General features: G+C 39.7%; 3 protein-coding genes and 1 non-coding gene across 4 annotated transcripts; 3 read left to right on the plus strand and 1 right to left on the minus strand.

Annotated features, from left to right (window-relative positions):
- The first annotated feature begins 8 nt into the window (after positions 1–8).
- On the plus strand, positions 9–9,265 carry LOC146387166 (protein bicaudal D homolog 2-like). The gene is made up of 8 exons (XM_084928555.1): positions 9–511; positions 3,272–3,484; positions 4,059–4,211; positions 4,526–4,990; positions 5,643–6,644; positions 6,781–6,932; positions 7,412–7,643; positions 8,018–9,265. The coding sequence occupies exons 1-8, from the start codon at positions 272–274 to the stop codon at positions 8,018–8,020; spliced, it is 2,460 nt and encodes an 819-aa protein (XP_084784681.1). The 5' UTR covers positions 9–271; the 3' UTR covers positions 8,021–9,265.
- Positions 9,266–10,048: 783 nt separating this feature from the next.
- Positions 10,049–13,421, plus strand: card19 (caspase recruitment domain family, member 19). The gene is made up of 6 exons (XM_084928560.1): positions 10,049–10,133; positions 10,516–10,655; positions 11,494–11,650; positions 11,781–11,843; positions 12,101–12,166; positions 12,304–13,421. Exons 1-6 carry the CDS (start codon positions 10,127–10,129, stop codon positions 12,411–12,413), a joined length of 543 nt encoding a protein of 180 aa, XP_084784686.1. The 5' UTR covers positions 10,049–10,126; the 3' UTR covers positions 12,414–13,421.
- LOC146387168 (U6atac minor spliceosomal RNA) lies at positions 13,296–13,423 on the plus strand. Its single transcript, XR_014800344.1, has one exon. It is a non-coding gene; the product is annotated as a U6atac minor spliceosomal RNA (small nuclear RNA).
- A 685-nt stretch (positions 13,424–14,108) lies between these two features.
- Positions 14,109–22,193, minus strand: ninj1 (ninjurin 1). Its single transcript, XM_084928561.1, has 3 exons — positions 21,851–22,193; positions 17,738–17,975; positions 14,109–15,605 (listed from the first exon to the last, which is right to left on the minus strand). Exons 1-3 carry the CDS (start codon positions 21,935–21,937, stop codon positions 15,463–15,465), a joined length of 468 nt encoding a protein of 155 aa, XP_084784687.1. The 5' UTR covers positions 21,938–22,193; the 3' UTR covers positions 14,109–15,462.

The raw sequence follows: 22,193 nt of genomic DNA on the forward strand, positions 1-22,193 counted from the left end.
GCGTTTTTTTCTAATCGATGAGCTCAACTGAAGTTTCCTCTGTCAGCTTCAAGAAGAGGCAGAAAAATATCGAGAATGAGCAAACTGTTGTCCAGTTTGAGCTCCGTCGAGGTCCGTAGAGAGAGAAAGTCCGGGAAACTAATCACAGTTTAAGCCCAACAATGCGCCCCAAACAAAGAAGGCAGTGATTTGCGGTCTTGGTGGTTTGCTCCGCTGCTCCCGCTAGTCAGGGCTGGGTCCCGTTACGGTTGGGAGTCGGCGGCTCGCCAAGATGTCTATGGAGGAGCAGGAATATCCTGAGGCGGTACTGGTGACAGAAGCCGGGCCGCAGTGGCTCCAAGTCGAAGTGGAGCGTCTGACCCGGGAGCTTCGCGAAACGACCCAGGAGAAGATCCAGGCGGCTGAGTATGGGCTGGCGGTGCTGGAGGAGAAACAGCAGCTCAAGCAGCGATTTGATGAGTTGGAGACGGACTACGAGACGGTCCGACAGGAACTGGATCAGCTGAAGGAGGTAACCCGAGGTCAACGCCACGCAGCCAGATATAACTCCTGGCATCAGTCAGTATGTGAAGGCGAGGAGAGCAACTTAGTGCATGTTATAATAGCTGCACGGTGGGAATTTAGAGTGACATCGGGGATCAAACTAGAAGCAGTCAGTAGTGGGGTTTGCTTCCCCTGAGCCCCAGCCATGTCTATTTATATCCCTCCTGCCTCCTCAAATATTATATGAAGTTTGAAATATGCATAACTACCTCCAAGCAGAAATATTGCAGTGTTACCTAATGTTGCCTCGCCTTAAAGGATGAAAACTGTCATTAGTTTTGATTACTTGCCTTTACTTGCTCCAAAGGCTGAGGCCTTGAAATCAGACTGTAGCTGCAGTGGCTTATGTCACATTTAAGCCTGTTTGGCCAATTTGCTGTTAACCTGTTTAAAAATAACATAGAAGTTTTTCCAGTGGTGAAATCATAAAAAAATAAGTTAACAACCCTGAATATCTGTGTTTCTTTTCATCTTCTAATAGCTTGTCTGTTGAGACATTTTTAACCCACAGTGTCAGCCAACCCCTAGGCCCTTCAGTCTCACAGTAGAGGAATAACCTCTACAGCTAAATATGACAGGTGAAGGCATCTATCAATCTAGTAAACATTTAAGCTGAACAAAGATAACTTGGCAACACTTTTTCACAGCAACTCAGAAGATGCACCGCCAGCCACTGAGATCCTAACATGTGGGAAAATCTGTCTGTATTTCATTAGAGAATAAAGAAGTGTGTGTGTTGGGGGTGGTTGGGAACTTCCCTTCAGTTCAGTCTTAAGACTGTTGTCACATCCAGTCTATCAGTCAGTAGAGGAAGTGCATCCTAAAGCATTTCCACATTGCTGTCTGTCAGCTGTATGTCTAAATGTCCAATTTCTATTATTAGTGTCCTTCAGTGTTTGTGTTCACATGAAATGGCGATAGGTCATTGTGTGTAGGCTGGGCTTAAATGGGTCGCAGTCTTATTAATACCTTTATACAGGAAATCTAGTCTAATATCATGAAATGTAAATTAAAAAGGAGGATGTGAGATTTTTGCCACTACCAGTAATTTTCTGGTTTATAGATTATAGTTGCATCACGAAGTGACTAATTGTTGTGGTCATTTACTTAGTATCTCATGATTGTGACAGTTTCCCCTTACTACAGCACATCGCTGAGAGTGATGTAAGGTAAAGGAATCGTCCATCCTCGTCCTCTATCAGCCTCCTATCGATTCACATCATCATGACTATGATCCTAGTTACACAGATCTGTTTGTCTGACTGAGAATTGGCCGGAAAAAGACATCTAGCTCTACAGTGAGGTCCATTTGCTCTTACATCCCCACTTAGTAACTGTTGACTTAATGTGTGTTTAGCTGTTTAGTACATAACTGTGCAGATATGGCATCAAATTATTCATCAATTTACTGCTATTCTGAAAATTAGTTCACCTGCTTAGTAAAACCATTCAACTGACATTTTGCAAAAAGATTTCAAAGACTGTTCCTAGTAGCTGGTTAAACATTGAAAGTAAAACACATGCTGCAGCTTTGGGAATATTGCTAGCCATTTATCCAATCTGTTTTAAAGTAGATAAATATTTATTTTATAATATCAAAGCAATATCTATACAGATTTGTGTTTGATGATTATTTGAACAGTGTTTTTTAATTGCAGAAAAACACTGACCTGTCAAAATGTCAATAAAATTAACATTTCTGACACATTTTGAAATTTACATTTGAGTTCTTCTGTAATCCTCAAGTGACTGAACTGTTTTACCAAGTGGGAGTCATGTATGAAGCCAGAGTATTTTATTTTATACTGGATACTTTTTTTTTAAGATTCTATATTTTAAAATAATATTCTATCATTTATTTATGACAGATATGCTGCAGTGCTCTATTTTTATTAGTCATGGTTTCATGTATTACTGGGCTTCAAGCATTTACAAATACACTTGAAAGCATTTAGTTTGTTTATGGCCTATGTGCTTTAATTATCAAAAACCATGGAAAGTCGTCACATCCACTTTTTTTAGTCTATCTTTGTGATTATTATGCAGATTGTACTGTTCTGTATCCTATAGTAGAGCATGACTGCTGTAAGGCTGTCACTTCACTATTGTAGTTTCTCACAAACCATCTCTTATTCTGTTACAGTATAATTGTTGTCTCTGCTAGTTTCAATATTTATCGGTATTTCATGTTTGATGTTTTTTGTGCTAATGAATGTCTACATCCGTAAAGGCTCTGACATCATCATCATTAAATAGAGAAATAAATTCATGTTAGGAAACATTTTTTCATTAAAAAAATCAGTTTGGCCAAAATTGTTGTATGAATAAGTTTCAAATGTAATCTGTGTTTGCAGCAAAACTCTTCATAAAAACCAAAGAAATAAACGCAGCGAATGTAGCATGTAACCATGCATCGCCAATTTAACTGCAGTTTTATTTAGAGTGATGACTAAGAACCAATACTCGTGTATATTTCCTTATCTGTGGTTTCATTTCCTCTCTTGAGATGGAGAATTTTACTTAGGTCATTGTTATTAGAAAGAGCTGTCCAGTACCCCATACACACACATTTGTGATATTTTCTGAAATGGTAGATCTTTATTTAACTGAAGTCTCTAACTAGTTATTTTGGCCATGCTCATGGTTGTGTGCATGTGTCTTAAAGCAGGTTTGTAACAAATCCCTAATCAAACATGTTTGTTCTATTGCTTTTTCTGTCTGTCTTTAGGCCTTTGGACATGCTTACTCAACCCACAGAAAGGTGGCAGCAGATGGGGAGAGCAGGGAAGAGTCTTTGATACTGGAGTCTGCCAGTAAGGAGGCTCTCTACCAGCAGAAGGTCCTGGAGTTACAGAATGAGCTCCGACAGTCCAAAGCTTCCCTCGCCAGTGCACAAGCTGAAAATGACCGCCTGACATCCATTGCCTTGGAAATGAGAGAGGTAGGTATTGAGAGTGCTGCAATATGAATTTCTTATCACAATTTACACTCAAATGCTCACTTTAACTCCTGTTGAGCATTTTCTTATCATAGTATATGGTCGGCCAAAGTTTGAATCGGCGTCTTTTATGTGTCATCATCGGAGATCTGCTATTTGCAGCACAATTGGGAAATCAATGAAAGCTTGTAATGCTAACTGAAGTTGACTTGTAGACTACGAAAAGTTGCCAGTGTTGGTTGTGAGAGAGCTGCTTCTTATCATGGGGGAGGGCCAGTTTGCACTGAGCCCAGCAGGAAAGATGATGTAATGGTCCGCAGTGAGTGACACAAAGGATGTCCTCCACCGCGGCTCTCTGTAGAATGAATTGGTAAGTGGACCATGTCCTCCTTCCGTCATTGCACATGGCTGCCAAAGACTTGTGGCATGTGAAGCACTCTTGCCCTTATTTTAACTCATTTGCTGAACTATTGCAAGCATGTAGTTTGTGGTTTACACTGCATTTGCTAATGGTGAACATAGGTTTAAATGAAAGGTCATCCAGTTATTCTCCCGTTGCCCCCGTTCTTGTGTGCAGAATTCAGAGCTGGCAGAGCTGCAGCGCAGTCAGCTGCGAGACGACATCAGAGAGTACAAGGTTCGGGAGGCTCGACTGCTGCAGGACTACAGCGAGTTGGAGGAGGAGAACATCTCACTTCAGAAACAAGTGTCTGTGTTGAAACAGAACCAGGTGAGACTGGCCATAAAACTCAAGTTTTGTAGTGGGTGGAAATCATTCAGAAATAGCTGTGTTGTTCATGTTTTTATGAGTCAGACTAACCATATTATCATTTTGGTTCTAATATCACTACACAGTCATTATGTCATTTCCTTACAATTTAAAAATATGAGCACGCACCAAATTTTACATTCAAAAAATGGGTCTGTGTATAATATTTTGGACAACCATGATGCACTCATGCCTGTTTCACAAATTATAACAAATGCTGCTTACTGGTGTAAAAGTATTAGTTGTGTTATTTATATTTTTGGCTGTCTCTACAGGTGGAATTTGAAGGTCTAAAGCATGAGATCCGCCGCCTGGAGGAAGACAGCCAGTGTCTGCACAGCCAGCTGGAGGAAGCAATGCGTCTGAGAGAAATTGCCGAGCGGCAGCTGACGGAAGCTTTAGAGACCATCAAGACAGAGCGTGAGCAGAAGGCCTCACTGCGCAAAGAGCTTTCCCACTATATGACCATCGGCGGCTCTGTGTACAGTAGCTCTTTCAATATTTCCATCGATAACCCCAAACTCCACGAGGATCCTTCGGCCATCAATGAACCGGACAATGATGATCTAATAAGAGGCTTTGAGAACGGCTTGGTTAAATTGAGTGAAAGTGATGAAGACAATAGAACTGCAGTGAACAAGAGAGGAGAGGGCTTCAAACCAGTCCCTAGCTTGGTGGACGACCTGCTGAGTGAGCTCAACATATCAGAGATACAGAAACTGAAACAACAGCTGGTGCAGGTATGAAATCCATCAGATGCACTTCGATCAAGAGCCATCATTATCTGACTGCAGCATACCTGATGCCATGATTTCTCATTCAGTAAAAAGCTGAAGTTCTACTGTAGATGTCATAGAAAGGCTGCCATGCTATTTTCACTAGATGATTATCGTGGCCAAAAGAATTTAAGATCTTATCACAGGAGTTTTGAGAAAACAGGAAATGCTGTCAGTCTAATGCATACCTAACTTTATCTGTCGCTCTGTATTCTGTGGATCTAGAGCGTAAAAAGGGCAACTGGGCTAAACCAGCATGGACAAATGTCACCCATGTGTGCAGTAACTCAGTTTGTATACCACAGAACACCACAAACTGTGTGGGGTTTATACAAATGTACTAGAAAATTAGAGAACTAACTAAGTAGCTGAACTAAATCTGTAATGTAGTGATACTAAATTACTAGTAATCATCAGGATTGGCAGGTCACACTGAGATAGGTATTATTGGGTACACCTTTAACTGAGTCACTCAAAAGTTCCTGAAAGGTTGTTAAGAAACTTTAATTGCACTCTGTCACCTGGCCAAAAAGGCCGTTCCTGTTTTGTTCTTTCTCTCTTTTTTTCTATAAAGTTGCCTAGCTGACTAATGAACTCTTTATCTGTATTTCTGTAGGTTGAGAGGGAAAAAGTTGCCCTGATCAACTCTCTGCAGGAGAGCCAGAAGCAGCTGGAACAGGCCTATGGGACTGTGTCCGAGCAAAAGGAAACGGTCAACAGGTTGACTGAAAATCTAAGTGCAATGAGGAAACTTCAGGCCAGTAAGGAGCGGCAGTCTGCCCTCGACAGTGAGAAAGACAGGGACAGCCATGACGACGGAGACTACTATGAACTGGACATTAACGGGCCTGAGATTCTGCAGTGTAAATACACCGTTGCAGTGTCTGAAGCTGGAGAACTGAGGCAAGAGCTGAAAACACTAAGGGCGCAATACGAGGAGTGTCGAACCCAATATGAAGATGAGCGAGCGCGGCTGGAGAGCGACGTCCAGGACTTGAGGTCAAAGCTGTCGTCCTTGGAGAAAATTAGCCAAGCAGATAAAGCAGCGATGTCACGTCTGGAGAGGGAGCTCCGTTTGGCCAGCGAAGCTGCAGGAGAGTCACTTGGCAGCCTTAATGTGGCGCAGGATGAGCTCGTAGCCTTCAGTGAAGAGCTGGCCAATCTCTACAACCACGTGTGCATGTGCAACAATGAAACCCCTAACCGCGTCATGCTCGACTATTACAAGGAAGGCAAGGCCATCGTAAGAAAGGGCCAAGAAGCAAAGGATCACCAGTCAGTACTTCTCACTAACGGGTTAATCAGTGAGACTGAATCTGGAAAGTCCGACTCCAGCAGCGCAGCGGTTACTGCAGCTCCAGCACACGAGCACCGGCCAGAACCCATGAACATCTATAACCTTGTTGCTATTATCAGGGACCAGATCCGCCACCTGCAGCAAGCGGTGGACCGCACCACAGAGCTGTCACGTCAGAGACTTGCCAACCTGGAGCTGAGCGCAGTGGCTGACAAAGACAAAGAAGCGTGCATGGAGGAGATTCTCAAACTGAAATCCCTGCTTAGTACCAAAAGGGAGCAGATTGCCACTCTCAGAGCTGTTCTCAAGGCCAACAAACAGGTGGGAGGATGGTTTGTATATGTGTCAGGGGAACGATGTTTATTATTGCACACATAGAATAGAATAGTGACGCAAAAACCACAGAATTTAAAAATTGCAGAACTTTACATTAATCTTTTTATGTTGTTCCCTTCAGACAGCTGAGGTTGCTCTGGCCAACCTCAAGAGTAAGTATGACAGTGAGAAGACCATGGTGACTGAGACTATGATGAAGCTCCGTAATGAGCTCAAGGCTTTGAAAGAGGACGCAGCTACGTTCTCATCTCTCCGGGCCATGTTTGCTACAAGGTACGACACATACTTTCAATGTAAATCAGCCATTATGTACATAATTTGGGCAAATATAATTTAAAAATAAATAAATCAGGTGGCTCAGACCAAACAAATCCTTCTCTGTTACAGGAGACATTAAAAAGAACATTGATATAGATTTGTAATATTTCTGCTTCTTTACTCGAGAGAAAATATTTTGCGTTTCTGTGTATTTCTCTGAGAAAGATGCAAAGCATTGTGGGAGCAGTCTGATGTAATACTTGTGCAGTCAGTTAGCGTGGTAATCATCCTCCCATCTGGAAAATGCAGTCTGGGGAATCATGACAGCCGCAGTAGTTTGAGGAAAATTGCTCCACCTGCTGGCAGTAAAGTTTACCCCCCTCTTCTCTTCTCTTCTCTTCTCTTCTCTTCTCTTCTCTTCTCTTCTCTTCTCTTCTCTTCTCTTCTCTTCTCTTCTCTTCTCTTCTCTTCTCTTGCATCTTTTTTCCTCTCAGGTGTGATGAGTATGTTACACAGCTGGATGACATGCAGAGGCAGCTGGCTGCTGCTGAGGATGAAAAGAAGACGCTGAACTCTTTGTTACGTATGGCCATTCAGCAAAAACTCGCATTAACTCAGCGCCTAGAGGATTTGGAGTTTGACCACGAACAAGCGCGCCGCAACAGCGCCACAACAGTGGGAGGCAAGGCCAAAATGAAGGGCAAGGGAGCCTCTTCTAGCCGCAGTGTAAGTCACGAGCTGTAATGCAGAACGACCTCTAAGGCACAAAATTTCAGCGAAGGCCAGCTCTTCTAGATGTTTTCAAAATGTAAAAAAAAAAAAAAAATTTAAAAAAATAATAATTTGGGTCAGAATAACTCTTTCTTTTACTGGTAGGCTCGATATTCAGCATTGAGTTATTTGTTTGTTTTGACGTGCTAAGTATAAGCAGGTGTAATGTGGAAAGAGGAAGAACTTGTCCCCTGTAGTAGCCTAAAAGTCTATTGGTGATTCATGTCTGAACCCTGCATGCAAAGCACACCCAACACCTGTGTTGTGCATCTCACTTAATGCAGGAGAAACTGAAATTAATTTCATTTTTTTCTCTTTTGTCTTTGCAGTAAACTCATGAAGCCAAGTGTCCTTAACGAGCTCCGTCAGGTTATGCATGTCGGTGGCCAGTTGTCTGCTCTCCTGGTTTCTCCACTCTCAATCACGCTCCATATCATGTCACTACTAAGACGAGAATATATCAAACAGTATTAGCCAAGAGCCTTGTTTTAGAGTGCCAAAACAGCTATTTAAAATGGCATCAAATTCTATGAAAACTGCAGAAAATAACACACCAGCTACCCGGTGCAGTCCATCAGTCTTCCAAAATATGAACCACTATGATTACTCAACCGGTGGAATAGTCACAATGGGTGTTTAGTTGGTTACTTAACGCCTGACTGACTTAGCACTTTTCTGTTTCACGTATTTGCTCCAAGCTTATTCCACTTTCTAAAATGATGCTAACTGTTTCAAGTATTGTGTAATGTTTGTACTCTGTGTGCATGCTTGTCTTCCAACATACCTTTAACCTTATTTATTTCATAGCAACAAAGTCACAGATTGCTTTTAAAGCCACAAGTAAATCTCTGATTTTGATGTCTGTTGGCCTTAGATTTAGTATTTGACATATACTGACAGCCAGAATTCTTGACAACCGTGTCTTCTGTCGTGCTGTATTGTCATAACTCTATGATCCTGGAAATATGAAGCTTCAAATACGGGATCTTAACTACATTGTGTATCACTATGTTCCTAACAGATAGAGCAGAGCGGTTACAAATTAAAAGTATGCTCGTTATGTCTGGAAAAAGAATAAAAATGCAAATCTTATTTAAGGATTTATAAGTTAAGGTCAGATGTATAGTATTCATAAACTCTATTCATGATAAAGAATTTTTAAAGTTACTGTTTTAATACAATTTTTTGTAAAGCAATTCAAATAAGTCTGCAGTGCCATTGTGTGTTTTTTCTTTATACAAGTGCCACATTCAGACATGACAACAAAAGAGAACCCTAAGTGTTTGTGCTATATAATAATATTTTACATCTTGTTGCTCACATTATTGGTCCTAATTGATTGCAGTTTTTACTATAACTGTAATTGTATTTATTTGTCTCAGTTCATTCAGACTACAGGATTTGAAATCCTTTTTATTTCATAAGGGAGTGTGCATTTAGCTGGCAGGTTGAGGCTTAAGAAAAGTACTGAAATGAAAAAAAAAAACACAAGCAAAAATCCTAATTGTAAGATCCTGTCACTGCTTCCTGTTACAGTATGTCTGGTGAAAAAATAAATCTAACTTTTACAATTCTGATGGATTTTTATTTTTTTAACTCATATCTTTATATTTTTCAAGGAAACATCTGCAAACATACATGTAAATATAAGTATATAAGGCAAAATGAGCTCTCATGCAATTGAGGCTTCAGTGAACAGCAGAAGAATAAACTGAAGGGCCAGGTGTAGCTCTCAGGTCCTGTGTCAGGTCTCTGCTGGATTTTTCCCAAATTCCTAAGGACATGACTTCAAGATACTGTTCATCTGCTGTAAATAGTTTTTCCTCACTTTGTCCAGCTTCCTCAGATTTATTAAACTAATAGCTCTGTGGGAATCACATGTTGGTGCAAAATGGTATTTTGTGGTTGTCAAACTATGTTATCTTCTGCATTTTTCTTATATTTACCAAAAGAAATGGAAAAGAAACGTGTTTTTCCAGCTAGTAGCAAAGTGCCTAAAAATACTATTTAAAATTGGTTATTTGGCATGTTATGTGTAAACACAATGCTGCTTCATCCCTTGAGTTCGGATACCCATTTTATGCTTGAATGACTCATTGGTCAGTGATGGACTATATCACATCTAACATTAGCAACATTATTTACGCTATTAACATTAAGTGAAACTAGGTGGTTTTACATAGAGCTGTCATTTTGCACTTATGTGTATAGACATAAATAATATACATCAGTTATGATCCAAATAGATCCAAATAAAATTGTTACAGTTCCAATTAGTTACAGCAAAAGCTACATTGTATAAAGTTGGTTGTTAGGGGGTCTTTGCGCTGAAAAGGGTTCTTTTTCCTTAATGGGAGACGTTGACGTAAGCCCATCCCTGCCGGCGGCATGACGTCAGCGGGCGTGTCCAAAAACAGAGGGCACAGGGGGACTCTGCAATGGGAGGTTTGTGTATTTCTTTACCTAAAATAACAAATAACGCTTATTCTACATTATCTAGCCCTCAGTTTTGCTATAATATGACCCGATTAGCTCGGAGTGACCAATATTACGACAGCAGTGGCAAGCTGAAGTTTGCGCTTTGCCAAAGATAATGTAACGTCTCATTCCAAGTCATGCTCGGGACTTTGAAGTTTCTTAACTTCGCCACGCCTCATACTCCACTCTTGCTAAAGTTTCGAGAGAGAAAAAATAACTGGCTTTAAAGTTTCTTTTCTATGAGTAAATCACTGCCTACTTACGTACCCTTCCAAAGAAAAATGCTAGCCTGTTGATAAACAACTGCCCATATAACGAATGGGTTTAACGCCTCCGTTTACACCGACAGACAGTTTTTGTGAGCAGCTCACAGAGGACAGCACCTTCCTCAAACATGACCCGAGACTGGACACAGAAGTCGTGGATAAACTCATCCTGCAGCTCAACAGAATCTACCCGCAGATCCTCACTGACAAGGAGGCAACCAAAGTGAGTCATCCTCAGCAGCCATTTACTGTCTCTGTGGCATACTGACAGTGGTGCAACGGAATAAAATTCAAGTAAAACAATGTTTTAAAAAAATCGTTGTACTGCTCTAGAAATACACTGCGGTGTTTATTAGTGTAGTTGCAAGTGCATAATAAAACCAGTCAAACAACAACAGAATGGCCATGAGCTCACAAGCTGTATAAACTATGCTGTTATTACTAGTTTGATCACTTGCATGCAGCATTTGGTTTCGCTATAGCTGTTTATGGTAGCTGCTATGGTTTATACAGTGGTTGCTAGGGGTGTAACAATCTAGAAACCCAGACCAAAACCACTATTCAAACCTCTGCATACCTGTATCACAGTTTCATCTTTCCTTACTGTGATATATACTGGAGGTGTTAATGTCTGGTTAAAGCTGTTGTGTTCAAAGATCATTAAAGTGTGCACTGATTGGAAATACATCACAATAACGGATGTTTTTTGTTCATGCTCAGTTATAAGAAAGTTGTCAGGTCTGTGGTTTAAAAAGAAGAAGAAGAAGAAAGAAAGTGGTTTTGGAGAGTTGTTATAATTGTAGTGATTGCAGATTTTCAGAACCTCATTCTGAAAATGGAACCATAGTCAACAGGATAGCAGGAGTAAAGAAGGAAAAGCGTGAAGCTGCATAAAATTAAAATGCTCAAGCATCGTCAGGTGCCTTTAAAATTGTATTTCAGCAGGCACACTTACATAAACTAGTTTAAATTCGGTTCTGGAAATCTCGAGGTTAAAACACCATAGTGAATGATTTCAGTGTAAGATTAACAAATAATATCTGTTGTTAATTGTTGTCCAGTTCCGAAACTTGGATGTACCCACAAGTGTTCGACTGGGTGAGCTCTTGACACACCTACAAGGGAAAGGAGAGGAAGCATGCAGGGAATTTTACAGGGCTCTTCACTTGCATGTTGAGGACGTCTACTACAGTTTGCCTACAAGGCTTCACCTCAGAGGTTCGTCTCTGAAATGGCTTATACTCATATCATACCACTTTCATACACATCAGTTTTTTTGGAGGTTATGGGGAGTAATTGTGGTTATATATGTAGGCATATTTTACATTTTATTCCATCCTGCTTCCAGATTCCTTGGATCCGCTCAAACTTCCACAGGTCATCAAACAGAGACCTGCTTTGAATGACAGAGGTAAGATTTGGAGGGAGGGTAAAGAATTAGTGCCAGCATGTGTGCCATGTAATATACAGTGTAATTTATTTATGTATATAACTAAGAAACAAAACTATAAAACATAAACAGTGATGCTGCTTTTAAGCTATGAGGGCTTTCCAAATGTTTAAAAAATAACTTTCAAAACTGTGACAAAACTATTCAAGGCAAAACTTGTATCTAATTATTTAGCACTGACATGATACCTAATTTTTTATGTGCTTCCTGTTTTGCAGGTCCCCTCTTCTTTATGGGCTGTTTCACTTTTGTAGTGGGAATGGCTTTCTTCTATTACTACAGTGGTAATTTTTTTTTTCTCCCAAATTTTTCACATGACTTCATCTTATATTGTCAGGATTATATAAATGCTCATTTTAATAGTGTGAAAACAATTTTCACCTTTTCCAGAGGTAATTTTTATTTCTTTCTTATTGTGTAGAAGCTAAAGTGACTGGAGGAAGCCGGGCACTCGGGATGGCTGCTCTTGGACTGAAAAGAAAAGCTCAAGAAGTTCTTATATGGTACGCAGAGGAAAGCCTCGTAAAGTAAAGGGAGTCTTCTTCAGTTGTTCTGCTCTTGCTGCTTTTACCAAAGCACAACACACTATATATTTTCAAGGGTTTTAAGGTAATTATGTACACAGTGTAAATGATATATACGCTTATTTTGCTTGTTTGCATTTGGTACTTCGCAATTGAAAGTATCCCATTTAAATGGTTTTGAGGGATTAATACAGTTGAGGTTAAAACTAGTGTAGGAAAATGAAATGGAGGATTTGTGCTGTGGAATGCTTCCACAAAACTAGTTTCAAACTTTTTTCCCCTAACACCCAACTTACTTTATTACTTTTATCAAACTGAGAAATTTGAAAACTAAATAATGGGGTGGTTCTTGACTTTAATCTATGATTTGTTAAGAACAAATTATTATTATTATTATTTTTAAAGAACTAGTTTTAAGCTCTTCAGTTAGGTCAAGAACAGCCCCTGGCTGCCATCTTGTGGTTAAAAGAGGAGCTACATCACTAAATTTACGTCTGTTTCATAAGAACTTCCCCAAATTCCGCCTCTCACAATACAAATAAAAGATATTAAACGTGTGAACAATCCAGTGCCATATGGGGCAAGCCAAATCCATAAAAGTAATGCTTTAAATGACTTTATAGCGAATGTTACAATCACGTGACTGCATCTACCAATGCGAGGACGGCTTCCTACCGCAGTGCACTGTGGGTAGAGTTGCAACCAATTGAAAACATAAATATCGAATGTAACTGAAAACAGAGAAAACATAGATAGTGAACCACTCGTTTGAAGAAAACCACGAATATTTGACCTTTTCAATTAGACTAAAGTTTGGAAGTGACACCGTGAGTGAAACCAAGCTGTGTCCTCGCGGGTATATATGACGACGTCCTGCTTATATGAGGGTGTGTTGTATGAAAGGAGAGAAGGTTAGCACTCCCCTTGACAAGGATGGAATTGGCCCTAGTGGCCTGCAACACACATACGGTTAAGGCATTGCCACCTACTTCGTGGCATCTCTAACCATGTTTTTTTTGTTTTTAACCGCTCCTTGAACTCTCCCGTTACTGTTTAGCTGACTCTGTGTCACTTACCGCGCCCTGTTTTTCCACCGAGCAGCTGAAGAACGGAAATCTATCATACTTTTTGCTTCCGCTGTTTCGGGCAGGACGTTAATGTTTCATTGTCCTCGTTTGGTTTACCACTGAATGCACTGAAAACCCGGCGTCAAACTTCTCACTGAAGTAGTTACATTTAGTTTGCTACAGTTATAAATCCATATTGTATCATATAGTATGGATATTTTTGTCTTGTTGTTCATACTGTGCCTCTCCTGCCTATTTTAAATACTGTCTAGCAATAAATTAACTTGCACCAAATGTTGAAACAAATACAACTTCATAGTATTTTCTGTAAAAACGCACACAAGATATACTAGTAATGGTGCTTAAACCTTGGTTTCTCATGGTTTGAAGGTTAATTCTCAGGATGTCAGATGCTAATATTGTGGCAAATTGTAGTTTAAATTATTTTTGTGTTTGTGCCTTGTAATCAACAACCTCTAAACATAAAAATTTGTCTTGTGGTGAAAATTAGTTAACATAAAGCCAGTTTGTCATGATTTGTGTGTCCTGTGCCTTACATGTGGGGATGCCATCATTTTGTAAAACTGACTTTTGTCTTCGCACAATAAACCAGTAACAACAAAAAAACACTCAACTTGATGGTTATGTAGTTTTATTTTGTATAACAAATTGTTTAAAAATAGGCAGTGTGTAACACGAGATTATTAAAGGATAAAGACAATGATCCTTAAAAATGCATTTAAAAAAGTCTAAAAGTAACCATATAATTCACAATAAACAAACAGAAAAACAAACTAATTCGTAAGGCAAGGAAAAAAGTTTAACCTGTTAACATCCACCAGGTCACCGGTAATCCATTTGGTTTTATTTCAACCACCGCTGATGAGGTGTAATACATTTCTTTTTGATTCATTTGGGGTTTCCCATTCAGGTGAAAATTCTATAAAAATGGTAAATGGCCTGTATTTGTATAGCGCTTTACTAGTCCTTAAGGACCCCAAAGCGCTTTACACATCCAGTCACCCAACCATTCACACACTGGTGATGGCAAGCTACATTGTAGCTACAGCCACCCTGGGGCACACTGACAGAGGCGAGGCTGCCGGACACTGGCGCCACCAGGCCCTCAGACCACCACCTGGCAACGGGTGAAGTGTCGTGCCCAAGGACACAACGACCGAGACTGTCCAAGCCGGGGCTCGAACCAGCAACCTTCCGATTGCAAGGCGAACTCCCAACTTTTGAGCCACGACCAAGAAACGTGGTGGACATTAACCAAACCAAAAACTCTTAACCATAGGTGGGTCAACAATGAGCTGGTGTATGCTAGGAGGTTGAAATTTTCTTTAGACAGATTTTGCATAGCTCTTTAAAAAATAAAGCAGTTAAGGCCCACTGTAAACATTATTAGAATGGTAAAGCTGTTACACATATAATACCTCTTACAGCAGTTAATTTGTTAATTTTCTTTGGATTCTGTGGTAGTAACTGTGATTTTTGTTTGTTTGTTTTTTTCCCCAAAAACATAAAGGCATACTAACCTGTTTAAGAACTTCAAAATAAAAGCAGGTGGTCTTCTTTAGCTGTTGTTTGGGAAACCTTCACAGTGATTGTGACTATTGCTCCTGATGTTTGTTTTCTGCATACAGACAATTACTTATTTGCATCAGTAACCTGAGCATTATAAGATCTGAGGTAACAGACTAGTTAATAGCCACATGAAATAAGAACTGATCAACACATGTACATGATTGGCCATGGTCTGAGGAACTCCTTTTACTCAGAAACACACACACACAGGAGACAATATACTGTAACTTGATTCTCTGAGTTCACTGGTTCTCCTGAGACCCGATAGGTTGAATTACAGAAAAGCAAATACACCTGCATGCCAGCCAGTTTGGTGAATAAATATCTTGTCTCTCCCTGTCTGGATGTCCTGCCTTTACTAAATTGATCAGTAGGGATTGAAAACTATTTAAAACACAATCAACCGCTCGAGCTGGGCTGCTGGACACCGAAGGCCGTAATGAAGACGTTGATAACCACTATGATAAAGACGAAAGCTGTGGTCACATTCTCCAAGATGTCCAATCTGTAGTGATTTCTTTCATCATTTAGATTCCACTTAACTAAACAGAAGAAGAAAAACATAATCGTGAGTATGGAGGAATGGAAACATTAGTCATCATTACTGTTTGTGCACAGTCACTAGGAACTACCTCATTTCCCCACATGGGGGCAATACACAGTTTTCTGTCACATTAATACTGAAAGATAAGACATGAATTAGCCGACAGCTGCTGCCCTCAGGTGTATAATTAGTTCTTTCCTTCATTGAGACACTACATAACAAGGGAATGTTTATGGGTCTGTTTATAATCAAGTGATACATGCTATCTAAATGCACCAAATCTTCACGTCAACCTTGGCTGAATGAAACCACCCGTGCTCTCAGACACGACGTGCAGAGAGAAAATGGAAAAAGCATCCTGCATGACCGCTTAACAAAATATCAGAAAACTGTTAAAGCTGCAAAATCTGCTTTCCTATCCAGTGTAATTTCTACCAATAGTCACAAGCCCAGATTTATTTTTAATATTTTTAATTCTGTGGTAACCCCTGTGCCACTGTTCCTAGTGTAGCTTCCTTTGCACTGTGAAAACATTTTGAAACATTTCACTGAAAAAAATCTCTGCTTTAAGGTCCCTGCATTCACAGGTAGTGTTAGACCTAGATTCACTTTCTAAATGCTCAGCTGTTTTTCAGCAGTTTGAGCCTGTGAATTTTTCTGCATTAACCTCCTAGGACCTGGCGTCCACATATGTGGACATCACATTTTGGGTTATTTAGACCAAAATACTCAATTTTTCTCTACAAGGGCCTGATATCCACTTACGAGGACATTATACTGCTACTGTTCTATCGAAATTCTTCTTTAAACGAATATCCTCATATGTGGCTCTCATTTTTCTTAGAAACAAAAATCAGGTAAAAAAAAAAATCGGGTAATTCTTTGTTTTTACATTACTGTACTGAGTACTGAGACTGCACTTTTAAGAGTTTTTAATGATCTTTTAACAGTCGACTCAGGTTGTTCTATTGTTTTTGTCCTTTTAGATTTGACTGCCGCCTTTGACACAGTTGATGATAAAATTCTTTTATCAAGACTTGAACACGTTGTTGGTCTTAAAGGCACAGTTTTATCATAGTTTAAATTATATTTATCAGAGAGGTCTTTTTCTGTTACTATTGGGCAATACTCCTCTTCCTCTGCGTTGTGTTGTGGTGTGCCACAGGGGTCTGTTTTGGGTCCAACTCTGTTCTCCCTATACATGCCACCTTTGGGGTCTATTTTTAGGAAATACAACATCCCCTTTCATTGTTATGCTGATGACATCCAAATTTACTTTCCCTTGAATCTGGATGTCTCTGTCCCCCTGCAGGCTTTGGTAAACTGTCTACATGATGTTAAAGACTGGTTAACTCAGAATTTTCTCACACTAAATGAAAATAAGACTGAAGTTATGGTTTTTGGAAGTCATGTCCCTTTTGATAAGCTAACTGACTAAGCTAACTATCCTTGGTCCTCTTGCTTCTCATCTTTCTCACACTGTAAGGTGTTTTTAGGTAGCTCTTTTAAATTAGAGAAGCAAGTGTCCGCAAGAGACTACTGCAATTCTCTCTATTTGGGTCTTCAACACTCATCTCTCCATCGCTTGCAGTTAGTCCAAAATGCTGCTGCCCGTCTTTTAACAGGTGTTAAAATGTATGAACACATCACTCCAGTTTTAGCAAATTTACGCTGGCTTCCTGTCAAATATCGTATTAATTTTAAAATTCTTTTACTTACTTTTAAAGTTGAGAATTTTGCTGAGAATTTTGGTTGAAAGGCTTAACAATCTAAAAGGACATTTGTTCACAAATTCTGAATTATTCATGACCTTCACGTTATAGTACATGCTTTAAACTTAGACTTCACATAGCTGACAATGAATATATATATATATATATATATGTCAGATCAGACAGCGACTAGAAAAAACAATTTTAAAATTGCATTTATGAACACATTTATGAATAATACCTATTTATCACTTTATAAATTAAAGTAGTAAAGATAATAAAATTATGGTTTACACTGAATTAAAAAAAATTCTATAGGCTCACATTTTGATTTTTTTAAAGGTTTCAAGCCAAAAATACCAAGAAAACTGTAACAAAGTTAAGCAAATGGAAATCTGGCAACAACCTCCAGACTTACCTATGAAAATGAGCAGAACTCCGACTAGGATTTGCAGAGTGAGAGAGATGCTAATGAGAATAATGAGGGGCACGTAAAAGGTGAAGCTTGGTCCTTGCTGCATCACTGCCTTCAGCTGGGAGGCATTAGCCATGAGCAGAGCTACATCCAACATGCTTTCTGCTGCACTCTTCTTATTGGCATAGTGGTTCATATTCAGGGATCTCTGTAGCCGCCTCTCATGGCCCCGCCGCGGGGTCTGAACACAAACACAAACCCCAACATACGTATAACAAAGACAGTGAATATTACACACAATCACATTTAACAGCTCTACTCTCGATAAAGCTCAAAACATTAATACATTCAGGTAAGTTACCCGTTTAGTAATTATTAAATTAAATCACAATAAACACACTTGAATGTAGTACTTGTTTTGCACAATTTAACTAAAAAGCACAGCGATCTTGTTCTGTTGCATAAACTGGGGTATTTACAAGGTTACTTTAATATACAGAAGAGGAAGAAGTCCTCTGCTGCTGCCATCATAATGGAATTTATTTCAAAATGTAACTGGCTGACTTTACAGTTTTAGTTTCCCTAGAACAACATGTCATGATTAAGAATGACTTTCTTTTGTATTCTGCTTTCGTCGGCTCCGAACTATAAATGACAAAAATAATGCAGCAGAAACAGGATATTTTTTGACAAAGCTTCACATAAGACAAACAGCCCAGAGTTTGTTTATCGCCTGCTTTAGTCAACACATGACTTCTCAAATCTCACTGAATGTCTTTAGCAATATGGTGCATTGTCCATGTCTGGGTGTTGTTTCAAAAAGGCAACATGTCACATGCTGAACCTGAGAAGCGATGTGGAAGATATTAATGGAAGGGAAAGTATTTTTTTAAACTGAACAGGAACTCTCATCAAGTAGAAGGAGAAGGAGTTGGATTTGGGCCAAAGGTCATAAATAACACACATCCTCTTATTTCTCCCCCCCCCCCCCCCCCCCAAATGACCAGGTCACAAAAACACCAAAATGACCTCTATCCAAACACAGGGGGAAAGTGAGTGAAGACGCTTATTAATATCTCATGAATAAGTATTTGTTAGAGCATACATTTGACATCATACAGGGTGAAATCACCACACTTATCCCACTATCAGGGTTACATGTTTGATTACTGCGAGATACTCAAGATTATTTATTCAATACTAAACAGAAAGCACTAAAAGAGAAAGAAAAAAGTAGTAATTATCTTCAGTTTCTCTTCCAAGTTAACTGGAACTAACAAAAAAAAAAAAAACAACTTTTCATCACAGGAAACTATGGTCACTGGTGAAACCCCAGTTTCTCCTAATGAGATTCTCATACAAATTGCTCAAAGTTTCAGCTGGGTGGAGGTTTAACTGCCAAACAACACCAACCTTGTGCACCGGTTGGCAACATTATACGCTGAGGTCTGACTCTGACTGCAGCCATGAAAGCCTGCCAGGCCACAGAGGGAGAAAAAGATACTTATGAGGTAGAATTGAGAGTCACCAGCTTTCACTCCCTATATACTTAAACTCCTAACTGGTGCTCTCTCTCTCTCTGAGCTACTTTTTCTTTGTTTAGTCTTTGCTATTTTTAGCTGAAGTTTTCTAGATAGTTCACCACATGTGATAATCATCTTCCTTCAAGGGATACAAGTAGGCTGGCAACTAATTACAGTCCTATTTCCAAAACAGTTAGAACACCTATCGTAAATATAAAACTGCAAAGAATTTTTGGGGATTCCATCCATTAAATATCATTAATGGATGAAACCACGGTTACGGCCGACCGTGGTTCAGGGGGTCGGGAAGCTCATCTTGTAACCGGAAGGTTACCGGTTTGATCCCTTGCTCTGTCTGTCTTGGTCGTTGTGTCCTTGGGCAAGACACTTCACCTACTGGTGTTGGCCAGATGGTGTGATTTGGCAGCCTCACTCCGGTCAGTCTGCCCCAAGGCAGCTGAGGCTACAACTGTAGCTTACCTCCACCAGTGTGTGAATGAATAGTGGAATTGTAAAGCGCTATCTAAATGCAATCCATTATTGTTATTAATATCATCAAAGCATCTGCATATTTTAGTCTCTGTTTGACACTTGCAGTACTACCTGACAAACAGCTGAATGGCCCTGATCTTCAGATGAAACTGCACTAGCAGCATTCTTGCTAATTTCAAACACATTCCAGCAGCGTGGGTTTATAGTAAAGGAATTATGTCCTGACCCCACATTACTGAAAAAAACAAAAAGAGTCAAACAACAAACTGTTGGGTAAAAAGGGCAATGGGAACATACTTTGCTTTCTAGTGCAACAACTGATTTCCTCGATTCAAACATTGTCAGAGAGTAAGGCCAAACCCATTTACAATTTTTAAGATCAATACCGATATTTAGTGATGTAAAAATCCAATATATGCTCGCTGACTGGTGAGTGATGACTTCTGATTAACAACTCATTAGCCAATGAGCAATCTTTTTAACTCATTCTGACCCAACTCGAGGGACTGACCTCACAAACTCAGCAGGGAAGTGTTTACAGAGGTCAAGAGAGAGAGAGCTGTTTCTATAGGACAGGAAGTGTTTTTGCAACCACAGCTTTAACCATCTTCAGATAGAATTTTTTGAGGTACTTCTGAATTGGCTTTTGGTTTTCTATCAACATCTACCAACAACTGTGCTGCAACAAGAGCTATTACAACACAGTGGTAAACAGAATGAGCAAAAAAAAATTCCTCTGTTTCAATTCAGGGCTGCATTATTTATGTGATCACATCATCTATCAGCAGTATTATTTTATTTTACATATCAAAAGAAAGCCTATTACTAGTAAAGATTAGAAATCGTAACACTAACATTAATGGGGCAATCTGGATGATCAGCTTGTAATACTGCGTTTAGTCTTTGACTGTTGCTCATGTGTGATGTGGTTTTCATTGTGTAGCTAACCAAAAGCCACCATAACCCAAACTACTATGGGAATGAGTGACCTTTGGCTGCCATTCCTGTTTTATATAATGTCTGTGGTTAATATTAAATCAAGCTGTATGTACTACGCAGTCTAAGGAGCACAGGAACTCTGAGGTGAGAACTTGGTGTATGTCTCTCACACTGACTTGATCATTATTACTTTTAATTATTACTGACATATCGGGAATGCAACTAATGCGACTCAAATTATGACTAATCAAATTCATAACTAATAGCTATTTAATAGTGGTGGTAACAAACTGATTATAAGATTCACTTAATCAAGTAACCTAATAATTTTGGTACAACTCAAATGAGCCTGTCAATCATTAATGACTGGGTTTCTCTGCCTTGGGTTTGGATTACCCATTGCATACTTCAGAGTCTTTCCTGTGGACTACTATGGCAGAATAAGCAGTGTACCCCACAACACTTTATTGTAGCTTTCCACTGCACTCATCTGCTAAGGTCAGCATGCAGTGTATTCCCATGCAAGTGACACCTTGGACGTTTTGATAAAACACAAAATGTCATTGTTACTTTAATGTCATAGATAACTCTAAACATCTCATATAAATAAAGCTCCTACTGATCTCAGACTACGGACACAAAGGCATGTTAAAGGTGTACTATTTGAACAAACCACTTAGTTACATGTTATCACTGATTTTGGGTGAGCTGGTCCACCTGAGCCACCTGATCCTCCACAGAACAATGCTTAAACTCCGTCCTCATGTATCATCTGAAGTAAACTGAGCCTTTGGACAACAGCAGATGAACTCTCTCTCACACCACAAAACCAAGTGGAAAATGTCAGAAAATGTTCAAATTAGCCTTGGAATTAGAGGCAAATTAAAGCAAACCCCAGCTAACTGGCTACAGTTAGCTCACTACATTTCTAATACTTTGAATGACACAAGTTCGGTCGCTCTGGTCTACATCAAGCGACATTATGAGGAGGAGTGAACAGATGAGAGAAATGGATGGAAAAAAACCCCCGTGTAAGCCGGGAATATCCCACACTGCCACAAACTGGGAATTATTTCTGTGGGAATGTGCGCTTGGCTGAGCCTGAGCAGGATGTTAGTGGGGGCTTAATATTGCTAAACAAGAATTTGTTGGCAGTCCTTACCTCTGCCTCGCCGTTTTTATCCGCATCGCCGGTCAGTTCGAAGTTTTCAGTAGCCATTATTGTCAATGTTTGTCGAAGATGTTTCATGTGGGTCTCTGGAAAGCCGCGGCTGTAGTCGGTCCTTACAGGCTTGTACAATGAATATGTCAGGAAGAAGGACGAATAGCTTCAGACTACCGCCCCTAAAACATGAGGGCGGCTGTCCTCAGAAAAGCGGGGGACTGATAGCAGAACTGCGAGGAGGGCTGGGTATCACTATACTATATATATATGGGGTTAGTACGACACACTTATAGTAACAAATACACATAATTGGAATTTTATTTGGATAATTGTCACACTT

The sequence above is a fragment of the Perissodus microlepis genome, chromosome 5, assembly GCF_051167445.1.
Source record: "Perissodus microlepis isolate ML-2025 ecotype Zambia chromosome 5, ASM5116744v1, whole genome shotgun sequence".
NCBI classification, from domain to species: Eukaryota; Metazoa; Chordata; class Actinopteri; order Cichliformes; family Cichlidae; genus Perissodus; species Perissodus microlepis.